Source organism: Gymnoscopelus microlampas (genome assembly GCF_963454915.1).
Source record: "Gymnoscopelus microlampas genome assembly, chromosome: 11".
NCBI lineage: Eukaryota > Metazoa > Chordata > Actinopteri > Myctophiformes > Myctophidae > Gymnoscopelus > Gymnoscopelus microlampas.
This window is the reverse complement of record NC_139948.1, coordinates 33,355,803-33,369,383: the sequence shown is the minus strand read 5'-3', so window position 1 is coordinate 33,369,383 and position 13,581 is coordinate 33,355,803. Positions and strand designations below refer to the sequence as shown.

Below are 13,581 nucleotides of genomic sequence, written 5' to 3'. Positions count from 1 at the left end.
ATTTTACAAATGCTCGCTTTGAAAAATACATATTCAAAGATTTGCACAAATTTTCAAAATTTTTCAAAAATAGCAGATCTACAAGCTCACAGTGCTATGAGCTTGTACTTAGAAACTTCCTACCAGATCCAAGATGGGAAACGTCAGGCAGAGGGAGGTGCACATTTTTCTTCACACAAGGATTTATATATATATATATATATATATATATATATATATATATATATACAAATAATTGTAGTGGAGTAAAAGTACAATATGTGTCTGAAATTGTCCCTGAGATGTAGTGGAGTAGAAGTAAAAGTATTGCAAATCGCAAATACTCCAGTAAAGTAAAAGTACCTCAAAGTACAAGTACAGTTCTTGAGTAAATATAATTAGTTACTTTCCACCACTGGATATAGGCTACCTGTACAATGGCTTATTGGATTCAGAACATTCAGCTAAACATGGCACATTCACTTTTTTTGTCCTGGAAGTGTGTGATAATGTGTGTGACAGGAACATTATGCAAACAGAATGTGCAAAAATGATGTAACATTATATACTGTATATTGAACACAGCACCTAGAGTATGAAGCTACTTTTAACTAACTGTCTATTTTCTGAAACCATGATGCAAAGGAGGATAATCATATTTTTAGGACAAGGGCATGTTCAGGACATTAAAAATCCAGTATCATGACACTGTAAAACATGTATGGTGACATTCCATTTGTTAACTATCCATTCAAATTGAATGGCTTGTTATTATATTGAATATTATGCATAAGGTGTAAAAAAGACAACCACCAGCTCTCACACACAGTAACATGAGGATTGTCAGTATGTTTTATTATTAACATTAAAAAAGAATGCAGTGTGTAAAATGCAGAGGTCCAAGCAATAGACCAAACTATAATGGACGGGTTGTGATGTTTCAGCTGACATAGCACAGAAATTACACAATAATGTTTTAAACAAACAGATGACATCATGCTACAGTAGATGCCGCTACATTAGCGCCCCATTTTATCATAGAGCTCCAACTTAACGATGGCCTTTCCTATAGTGGACATAGTGGCCCTCAAGTCAAAATGTGTCGCCCTGTACTCCAGCCCACTACCATTGGCCTCCGCTCGGGTAAACTTGCTGAGGTCCTTAGCATCGTACATCTGGTCATAAAGCTGCTTGTCACAGTCACGGGACATCTCAAACACGCCAATGGCCAGGCGGTTCTTATAGATGTTGCGGTCAAAGGGCACGGAGAACATGATGGCCATGCGCTCAGCACACACTCTGCTCTGCATATGGAAGAGGTCGTAGGTCAGCAACCCCACGGCGCCAGAAGCCGTGTTGTCGTCCTTGGTGAAGGAGCACACCTCGGTCTTGGTGGTGCGCACGGTGGGCTGGGGAGCGTGGTAATTGAAGCCACTGTTCATGTACACCCTATAAGGGACAGAGAGAGACTATGCTTTACTACAGGGTTTGCAAAACGTTTCCAAGCCAAGGATCCCCAAATAGCCGTAGCCGTTAAAAAGAAATACAATATAGCAGAAATTGCAGATCTACAAGCTCACAACGCATCACATCATGGAAATGTTTTGACATTTTTGGATATCATTTATTTATTTGTTTGATATTTATTAATTATTTCTTTCTTTCGTTTTCCAATTGGCCCCCCTGGTGGCCCCTCTTTGAAACCCACTGTTTGACCACTCTGCACCTGAAACACTTTCTTGTCAATCAATATCAGAGTCTCAACCTGCTGTTTCCCTGTGGAATCTCCCTGTGGTATCTTGAAAAGAAGAAAAATATTTTTTCTAACGTTCTGTTACAAAAAAACTAACATTTGTAACAGAAGGATGCCACGCTTTGTAACTTTTGTAGAGAGTTCCACTGCACTTTTTGAGTGTTTGAGGGTTTTCCAGGGTGAAACAGCTTACGCTGATGGATGGAGTGTGACTGGGCGAGTACCGCTATGGACTTGTAAGCAACAGCAAGTGAACCTGCATGCAATGTGCAATGAGGCGGCGTGTGTCACACTATGATGGATAGGTGGATGTTCTCAGCGAAGTGATGTCACACATGAAAACCACCCGTCCACGAGATGGGCTACCCTGCCAGACATGGATAAATGTACAAGCATGATGCCACTGACTAAAGTAAATAAATAAATAAACAGTCTATAGTGAATATTTGCTTGCTTGTTTTTTTGTTTACAGTAACACCCAGTACTCCCAGAATATACTGCATGTTTGGACATTTGAAGCAAACAAGATGAGCCTGATTTTAAACAGGCATAAATACAATTCCATAATTTGCCAGTAAGAATGATAAATAAATACAACTTTAAGTGCACTTTTTATGCATTCATCAATCACTTGACAACTCAATATTTTTCAATTCAGTATTTTTCATCAGTTGCACTGGTTTAACTTATAATTGTATTTGTTTTGTTTCATTTTAAATTCAGATTTTGTTCAAGTTTGCAATGTGTAATTCAAAACAATGACTTGGGGTAATGCATTAAATGTGATGTATTATACTGTTCTTCAAAATCATTTTAGCCTTCTGCAATCCAAAGCCCATGTATGGACAATTTTACCAGTATGGAGTATTCACCCATGTAGTATATTATTCCATGAATGTGCTCATCATGGAACATGGTGTGTGGATGTACTGTATTTTGGGAGATTTTTCTGATGGACAGTCTCATAGGTTAAATGGTCTTGTTAGTACCAATAATTAACCATGGTTCTTTTTGTCTCCTTAAGTTAAATGAGAAGGCCATCTGCACACTAAATTTGCAATCTTTCAGAGACCTTCTTCAAGGCTTTGAAGAAGGTCTCTGACCAAAAGCTCACAAATTATAAAGATTCTTGCACAGATCTGAGCGTGCGGATGAACTTTTGATTCAGTTTGATCTTTTCTAGTTACAGCATCTCTGCTGAGTCTGATACTGGGTGAGCAGTGTATTTTTCTCTATGTTTTACTATCTCGTTAAGTTAATTCCATACCACCCTCTTTGGATTTATAAAGTAATCAGTGTTTGTATTATATGACCCTCCAGTTTTCAGCTCCTCAGATTTTACATTTTTACTTTTGTTTACAATTTGTAATTTTGGTACAGTATGTAAGTTAAGTGTTTCCAACTTACTTGGGGTTGATGAGGCAGTAGCTACTGCTGACATTAGTGATTTCAATGGTGCAATGTCTGTTAGTAGTGAGAGTGGCTGACACAGCCTCAGCAGTTTCTGGCATCTTGGCTGGAGAGAGAATGGGACATAAAGTTTATAATATAGTCTTTCTAAGCAGGTCACCCTTCGCACAAGAAACACTAAAAATAAATCATTTTAACAAAGGAAGTTAGAACAATTTCTCATGAAAGCGCATATGTTGCAAATTATACTAGAGTATGTCAAGTCCTGTATAAACACTTAAAAATGTTTTGACATTATTTTGTCCTTGATATGGTGACTCACACTATAATATAATAAAATCACCAGAAGGGTTATATCACAAACATTCATGCAAACAGACAGTATGTATATATAAGAATTACTGCCATCTCCTGCTGTCTCAATAAACATTGCCTAACAGGATGATTAAAACATATCATCACATCTAAAAGGGCTCTAAAAGGAAGTTAAATATATTCACCTTTTTGAGTTAAACACTTTCTGTTTCTGTATGTTCTGCCACACCACGTAGAGTCCCGTACTTTTAGATCCCACAGAGAGGTAGAAAGATCCCCCCTTTCAGATTTCACCTCTATAGTACTTGTTGAAACACAAACACAGGCGTGTCCACACCCAAGAAGCAAACAGTGGCACTGCCGCTCACCGAACAAGACATTTCTGTGAGATAATTATTTACATTTACATCTGTTGCCAATGTGTAGTCGCTGGGGTAACGGTAACTACACCTACAGTAAAGTAAACATACTGTAAAATAAAATAAGCTGTGGTTGTACAAATGGATAAAATAATTAGTTCTAATTCTGGTGAGAATTATGTGATTGAATTCAACGTAATGGCTGTTGGAGAACTAACAGACTTTGTATAATGACAAACATTCTCAAATGGAGAGACCAAATGAAACTCCCACAGTGTACCACTGAGCAAGGCACATAATTATTAATTTGTCCATAGTGTTATTTGTACTGTAGCACTGCACCAGTTTCCTTCTTGACATTAATTCTTCAATATATTCACTTTGGAAACGTATGTTTGGCAAAGAAAATACATAAATAATAACATTTATATTCACACACACGCACGCACGCACGCACGCACGCACGCACGCACGCACGCACGCACGCACGCACGCACGCACACACACACACACACACACACACACACACACACACACACACACACACACACACACACACACAAATAAAATAAAGTTCAACATTCTATTAAGTCTTCTCCTTGGCTCTTATGGCATACGTTGTACTATAGGGTCTGTATCTAGTCATGTACTATATACACAGTACAGTACAAAAGAAGCTCATGGAACATTTCATGCCCCAACTTGACTAGGATGAAGAACGAGACTGAGAGACTTTCTCCAGGTCTGTTCTGTTGGTGTTTGTTCAGTACATGCTGCAGGTGCTGGCAAGTGACACATTCCTTTGGGCTCAACCCTTCCAAAGCACAGCCACACATTGCAACACCGTCGTAAACGTCATATTTACACTTCCTCCATACTGCCACAGGGATGGAGCGGACGACTCCCTTACTACATGTCGATGTAGTCGCTGTCAGGCAGAAACCACATTTCATGTTTTTTTCATAAATTAAATTAAATGTCATATTAAATTAACTTTTTGTATACTTCATTTGCATGCAACAGTAGCAAAATTAGCTGATCTACAAGCTCACAATGTGTTACATTGTGACAAATTGTAAGCTAGTAGATCCTTTTTGGAAAGTTTAGAACATTTCGGAAAAGCTCTGAATTTGTATTTTTGACTAAATAATAACTTAATTGGATCCACTGGAACACAGGTTCCTTTTTCCAGGCATTTCCTGACAAATAACGGTTTTGGACATACACTACAAGGATTCTGTAGTTTATAATGACAATGCTCTATACTGTATAAGAGAGCACAGTACATTACAGTTTTAATTACATTACTGTAACTGAATTGCAGCCAAACATTACTTGGACTGATCAATATTATAATGAACATGTCTCAAAACAATTTGTAAAGCTGACTTCACTGTGGAACTCCAAAGAGACTATAATCTGACAGCCATAATTTCAGATAAATACTGTATGATTAACGGCTTTCAAGTTACATAGTAATTAACTCAGCTATAGAAATGATTCTGCCTCCGCCAGCGACAGCCGCAGCCGGAGGTGTTATGTTTTTCGGGTTGTTATACGTACATATTGTACAGACGTCTGTCCGTCCCATTCTCGTGAATGTGATACCTCAGGACTGCCTTGAGGGAATTTCTGCAAATCTGGCACAAATGTCTACTTGCGCTCAAGGGTGAACTCATTAGATTTTGGATGTCAAAAGTCAAGGTCACTGTGTCCTCACGTCTGTCCCATTTTAATGAACGCCATATCTCAGGTAGGAACAACAGGAGGGAATTTCATTGCATTTTACTTTACATCTGGCACAGACATCCATTTGGACTCAAGGATGGGCTGATTAGAATTTGGTTATCTAAGGTCAAAGGTCAAGGTCACTGTGACACAAACATGTTTTTTTGGGATAACTCAATAATGAATACACTAAATTATGACAGAATGTCTGGTTGAATATGGTACAGATTAGTATTAATACAATATAACTTATAATTGGGGTGGTCGTATTTTGTCTCCCTCTTCTATTGAGAGGTTTGGATCGTGTCAAAGGTCATGTCTCACCTAGACACAGGATCTGACACGAATTTTGACCTGATGGTCAAGATTCAATTCGAATCTTGCCATTCAAGTAAATGGCGTGAACCCTAGTCAACAAATTACAGGGTAAATATAGTCACATATAGTGAAAGGACAACAATGTAGTGCTTTAAAGAAACTACCACACCAGGTAAAAATCAAACCTAGCTTTTGACTAAACAATATGCTATCTAAATAATATTCAAGCAAAAACAAATCTTAGTCTTCAAAAACGTGAACAAGTAACCGACATACATCTGCACAGTAACTAGCATCTATCAAAACAGGTGAGGAGAAGGAGAGAGGAGAGAGGAGTGCTAGGAGGAGGTGGAGTCTGAAATTCTGTCATGGCTCCAACTTTGTGTTCCATCAGAATAAGCTTTATTGGCCAAGCATGTGAACACCTTAACTTACACATTAATAGACATACGGCAGAACAAGAACAACAAACCATAACAATGTCAATGTCAAATAAATTGTATTTATAGAACCCTATATCACAAATCAGAAATGTGCCTGCCTCGCATCATTCACACAGGTAGTCAAAAAGAAGGGGAAAAGAGACAAAAACAACATGAGACAAGAAGAGAGGCTGAATCTCCTGTATCAATTCCTTCACTAGTCTTCACTACATATATACGTGTAAATCATATGAATCTCGACTGACATGGATGTAAATTGCAACTAGTTGGCAGAGGCATACTACTGTGATGCAGTATTTTTTGTTTCGTGATGTGTTCATAATGCCATTGACCAGCCCAAGTAACGCTCTGGCTGCTATTCCGGTTTAAGAACCATGCAAGTGGAAGTTGATTTGAATCCTTCCTTGATCATTTAAAGTCACCAGATGGCACCAAACATGCACTGTCAAACATTTGCACTACACAGGCTATCTTGAAAGTCTGTTTGATGGTTGCCCAATCCACTTATTTCTGGAAGAAGGGATAGCTGGATATATATCTCTGTCTCTATCTCTCTTTATCTGTCTGTCTGTCTGTCTGTCTGTCTGTCTGTGCGTGTGTGCGTGTGTCTCTCTCTCTCTCTATTTATCTATCCATCTGTAACATAATACCTGGACATCATGGTCAATATCATGTCAGTATGACCACATCTGTATAAAAGTATTGCTTAAATATGTTAATATATGTAAATATGTTATAAGATTGCTTAAATATGTTGTTTTTGATTAATAATTACAATCAATGAAAAGGTAGTTTTTGCTCTCCTGTAAACTTCTGAAAATGTCACTTACATGAAGCATCCATCCATCAGTCCCTCTGTTCAACAATTTGATCCCAAACAAGATATCTTCAAAACTAATTTCTGGATTGCAATGGCATTTGCAGTGATGACCCGTTGGCCTTTCCTTCAGCACGACCTGCCTTTTTGCATAAATTACCGTAAGTTTCAAACTTAAATTTGCCCCTTAGGCCAAAAGTTGATGGGTTCATTATTTATAGTTTCTCTCCCTGCCTAAGTGTTTAGAAGAATAAAGGCTGTTTTATGCATACATTGTGCTGTTAATAGCCTACAATAGCCTACAATATCTACAAACTCACTGTGAGCTTGTAGATCTGCTATTTTTGGCTGTTTCTTACGGTGCTTATGTTGTAGAAGAGATCAATGCATCAATGCAACACAGACATTTTAAGCCTTTTTTATTTAGGTGCAAGCATACAGTGTCTGACGTTTCGGTCTTTCGACCTTCCTCAGAGTCAGAGTCGTGCTTATGCTGTGTTTAAGACAGACATGTACAGTACATGGATAGTCCAGCGGACTGTCCACTGACTTTTGCCTTTTGTGGTAGTGTATTCGAGGCATATTCAGAGCGTTCCAGACCCATTTCATAGGCAACATTTCTCATGGATAGGTCACTCGGACAGGTCACACAGACACAAAAATGACTTCTGCGTGGACCTCCTAGATGGACATGTGCTATATTTTCACACAGACCCAAAGCGGACCCTGAGCAGACATCCACCTAGGAGGACCACGCAACAATTTTGTGTCACAAGTTTATTTGGCAAATATGTGGGCTTGTGTGCACGTGTCTGCATGTGTATGTATCTGTATGTGTGCGGCGTGTGTGTGTGTGTGTGTGTGTGTGTGTGTGTGTGTGTGTGTGTGTGTGTGTGTGTGTGTGTGTGTGTGTGTGTGTGTGAAGCGCATTGAGTTTGCACCTGCATGAAATGTGCTATACTAAAACTGACTTGACTTAACACTGAGAAACACTTCTCACAGGACCAGTGCCAGACATATTAACTGCATTTGTTATTTCCTCCCAAGCTAATTTTACATCATCTGCTCTTGGCGATCTGTTTGAGGTGGCATATATTTGTTGTTTGATGACTCTGCACCTTCCGCACAAGTACATCAGTTTGCCCTTGGGAGAAATAATTTTTCAGACGATTTTCTCCATGACACTATGAAAATTAACAGTATGCCCTTGTGCTGAGCACAGTCAGCGCACGGCTCTTATAGATATGAAAGTGATCATTTGATTGATCATGATTGAATACACCTGCACTGCAACACAGCTACTCATATACATACATTATATTACATTCAGCCTAAGGCCCCGATCAGACAGGTTTTGCAGGTTGCAAAATGCTGGGTGCGCCGCCGCACTGCATTTTTTGAGCAGGGCAGCTTGCAGCACTTTTCCGCTTTCTGCTTTGAGTTGATTATTTTTTCCAACTTGGGGCATCCAGGGCACTTCTCCAAAAAGTGGAGGCGCACATGGGGCAAAACTGCAAGATGCTGCAGCATTGCAAAACCAGCAAGCAAAGCGCTTCATTCACATTGATAACGATTGCAAAAAAACGCCCCGGCTGCTAAAATGCATGCTGTCTGATTGGCCATGCCTAGCGATTGTAAACAGATCTGTACGGCATCAACGTTACTTCCTTGGGCGGTACTTCCTGTACTTCCGCTTAGACACTTTCAGTAGCAGTTCTTGCTCAGCGTACTAAATATGGCTTCAATTAACACAGGCAAGTTTATTGCATACTGTATATCCTACCTTTCTGTCAACCAATTAGTATTAAAAACAAAGATAGGTAAATAAGAAAGAAAAGGGAAGCCCTACACTCAGGTGTATGGTGTTGGTGTGTGTAGACCAGCAGACATTTAGCAGTTCATCAGATAACTCACGAATAGATTGAAACCGACATTTTATGTATAAAGTGTGTATATCTGTCTGTCTCTTATATGTCATCATGATTTGTGTGCATGGGGATCTCATCTTAAACAAGCTCAGTGCTTAATGAATCTTCCAGTTTAGTAGACCTTGTATTGTGAATTTGTACTTCCATGTACTGTTGTTCTCATGTCTTTCTAAATAAAGTACATCAATCAATCAATCAACCAACATGATATTCGATCTTGGCGTTCTGGCTCTGTTACATTCTCAGCACATTAATACAACCATCAGGGAGATAGATATAATTTACAATAACAACCCCCATGGGAAACAGAACCATTACAGCAGAGCCCATGGTGGTGCTGGGGTGGCGATGGGAGCAAATAGGTGCATATACTGTACCAACAGTCCAGAGACACTGACAGCAGCAGTGGTGGTAAAAGTACAATTTTTTTTATCAATACTGCAATGTAGAAATACTCTGTTAGAAGTACAAGTCCGGAATTCAAAATGTACTTGAGTAAAAGTACAAAGTATTGGTATCAAAAAAGTACCAAAAGTAAAAGTACTCATTGTGCAGAATGTCCTATTTCACAAATAACCGATCTACAAGCTGACAATCTGTTATTTTCAAATGGCCAAAATATATATAGGGCTGAAGTGGTTGGTGTATTTTGTAATAATAATCAAAATCTACAGTAACTAGTAATTAAAATGTTCATATAATTGTAGTGGAGTAGAAGTAAAAGTATTGGAAAATTGAATTACTCAAGTAAAGTACAAATACCTAAAATTTGTACTTAAGTACAGCACTTGAGTACATGTACTTAGTTACTTTCCACCACTGGACAGCAGGAGGAAGAACAGTGAATGAGGTGTGTCTAAATACACACCTCTGTATACACTCACATAGTAATGTGCATGCAAGTGTATCTGCCTGAACTAGCTCACAGGCTACGCATCATTAATAAACAAACTGCTTTGCAAGTAAAACCATTGGCCCACTCCAATAATAAGACTACTTTGGTTGGGTGTGTGTGTACTATTATTAATTGTAACTGTACTCAGTGAGGGATTCATAATGTACTGTACGAGAACGTGATACCTTACAAACTGCCATACACTATCTTGTTCTATCATGTCATGCTCTTCTTAAACATACAATACGTAACCTCTTCACATTGTACATTTTAATGACACACTGGAGGATTTGTCATGCCCTATACATTTTATGGTCAACCAGTTGGATGTTATCGGAGCTGTAATTTTATGTGGCATGAGGCATGTACAGCTATTCAAATAATGAAATCCTAATACATAATCAGTTATGCTAGCAATACAAGTCATTGAAAACAAAAATACCAGTTTTCTTTTCTTTTCTTGTTCATATTACCGTGGTATAACATCTTACGATTTCATCAGCCTTGAGAATGGGCAATTTGATGAATCCTTTCCACCATCAAAATGGTCTTCAAAGGTAAAGGTGCTCAAACGCGGGGTAATGGGTGGGGTGGACGGGTTGGGGGGAAGGGTAAACCGGCGGGGGATTATGCAAACTTCACAGTGATTAATTTTGGCCTGAGACGTATCTCCAGTGATGGCGCTACAGCGAGGAGAGGAGCATATTGATTGATTGCCGCAGGGGGCACGAGGTTCCGCGCGTTCACTTTTTGATGAATAGGCTGTCAGAGCAGTGAACAACCAAATATGCGCCCATAAATGAATGTTTAAGCGATTACGGTATAAGTGTAAATATTACACGTCCATTAAAGGGGATTACACTGGGTGCCAGTTATAAGAGAGGTTGGGTAAAAAAAAAAGAAGGCAGAAGGCAGCAGAATATTACATAGCAGAGTAGAACAAAATGTGTTTAATTTAAATTTATAATGTTTTAGAATTCTCAACAGGAACGTCCTTGACATTAATCTGTGTGTGTGTGTGTGTGTGTGTGTGTGTGTGTGTGTGTGTGTGTGTGTGTGTGTGTGTGTGTGTGTGTGTGTGTGTGTGTGTGTGTGTGTGTGTGTGTGTGTGTGTGTGTGCGTGTGCATGTTTATGTAGCGTATGTTTTCAAGAGGGCAAAGACTAAAGATGGGACTTAAAAACTTGACAGATCATGCCAGTGCATCCCCCTTCTCAAATTACCACACGATAAACCCCCTTGCTGGGTGCTGCACTCCAGGTAAGAGTGGGAATAAATGCCTGCTTCAAAGATGATTTGTGCTCAGTGCGGATTAATTCCCCCTCCAAAGAAAAATCAATAGTGCCGTGTGCAATAGGAATACATTTGTGTCACCTCCTGGGACACGGAGGGGAAACACATCTCTGAAGCAAGTTTAGACAATACACATCAAAATGAGTAAATCCTAGCCAACACTCAAACTGGTTATAGGACTTGTTCTGGAGAGCTGCCAGTAATTAAGCACACAACAGTCTCTCTCTCTCTCTCTCTCTCTCACACACACACACACACACACACACACACACACACACACACACACACACACACACACACACACACACACACACACACACACACACACACACACACACACACACACACACACACACACACACACACACACACACACACACCCACACCCACACCCACACACACACAGTTTTATTTAATGTGAATTCAGTAAATGTCTTTCCAACATAGCAGTTGTGCCTTTAACTTTTGAAGCTTCAGCATTTGATCAGTGAAAATATGCAAATGTATTCTACATTCTGTCAACGTTTTAAGCAGGACCCAAGCGCAGGAAAGAGTAGGCAGGAATTGTGGGGTAAAACAAGTTTCAGACTGGCTGAATACAGGAACAGGACACACAGGCATGGCCACGGGCAGTATATGGGATCATCATACAACACATAGGATAACAGACAATAGAATTCAAGAGGCTTACATACGGTATAATCAACTGATCAGACACAGACTAACTAAGTAAGAGGGCAGGGACACACAACGGACACAGGTCGACATAATGGAATTTATTCCATTATTTCGGAATTTATTACACAAATGTTATTTACAGTATATGAGGGGCTGATTATGAGGGGAGCGGTGACATCAGGGGCGTGTTCAGACAAAAAAAAAAACTTGGAATTCAACACTGGTGAACTTTGACCAGGAATCAGCCAATAGGAAAGGAGCACTGTGGTTGCTCCCTCTTGACACTCTTCTTTTTTTTCAGTGAACCAACCACTCCAACCTACGCCAAACAAACTACGTACACGCCAGAAAACCGGCACTCATGCTGGTACTGCCCACAACTCACAAGACATGATGTCTCAGCATGCGCTGGCTAAATGCTGGTCAGTATTATGTCAGTATTAATATTATGGTCAGAAACATGTCAGTGTCATGGTCAGTATCATGTCAGTATCATGGTCAGTATCATGTCAGTATCATGTCAGTATCATGGTCAGTATCATGGTCAGTATCGTGTTACTAATTCGAATTTAACATCCTGAGAAATCACCTATATCTCCTTGTATAAGAATAGCAACAGTTTCTAAAGTAGGCTTAAACAGCTTTAAATTAGCACCCTTTCTTCTGTGTTTAAAGAATGGCAAACCTCCCACCCCAAAAAAACAACAACAAAACAACAGGGGAGGGGGCTGGGGTGCAACCCCGCCAGCAGGTGGCACCCTAGGCAACTACCTAGGTTGCCTTATGCCTAGAAAAGCCCCTCACCATACCCTTAGATTTAAGACTGTTCTGAGCTCATTAGAGTAGAGTGGACCAGAAAGGTTGATGAAAGTGTCACTCCACAATGGTACGTACAATAGCTAAAAAGATAAAAAGATATATAAAATATATATCTTCTAATCATCTTATGTATTCAATTTCTACTTTAGTTGGATACATTGTACATGCAGTGCCTTTTTAATACGTCTGGTTTATATGAAGTAAATGTCGCTGCTCATTGTGTAACACCTCTAACACACAACCGAGAGAAAATCTTGGTCCGTTACACACCATTGCCATCAAAAAGGTGGGAGGAACCAAAACTCATTAACTTTGATTGATTGCAAACATCTGTGTCACGCGGGTGTAGGGGACCAGAAGTAGTCTCTTAATTACAATAGAGAAGTGACCATGAGCACAGATTATGACACTGAAGTAAATATTGGACCCATATTCTTCATAAACCACATAATTGTTCAGAACATTCTGACACAATTTCTTTTTTTATCAGTTAAATCAGGAGGAAACTATCATTGTTTTAGGCCTGTCTCTGTATGTAACACATGAGATCTAGCAACCAGTTTTGCCAGATTTTGTAAGAGAAATAAGCCCCAAAGAAGCAATTAGGTTACATGAGGACACATGCACACGCACACACCCTCACCCACACACGCACACACACACACGCACACACACACACACACACACAGCTCTTTGAAAATAGCCAATCTACAAGCTCACAATGCGTCACATTGTGCCGGATTGTGAGATCTGCTATTCTCAAACACATGGAGTGACCACGGTCACCACGCCAAGGCATTGAATGGGCTATCTTGTAAATATATCAAGGATTATTGACACCGTTTTA

The 13,581-nt window shown here is 39.5% G+C and overlaps 1 protein-coding gene across 1 annotated transcript; it reads right to left on the bottom strand.

The window, feature by feature from the left end:
- Positions 1-808: 808 nt before the first annotated feature.
- On the bottom strand, positions 809-3,988 carry LOC311055491 (uncharacterized protein). The gene is made up of 3 exons (XM_084071686.1): positions 3,643-3,988; positions 3,140-3,248; positions 809-1,428 (listed from the first exon to the last, which is right to left on the bottom strand). The coding sequence occupies exons 2-3, from the start codon at positions 3,241-3,243 to the stop codon at positions 999-1,001; spliced, it is 534 nt and encodes a 177-aa protein (XP_083927812.1). The 5' UTR covers positions 3,244-3,248; positions 3,643-3,988; the 3' UTR covers positions 809-998.
- Positions 3,989-13,581: the final 9,593 nt, after the last annotated feature.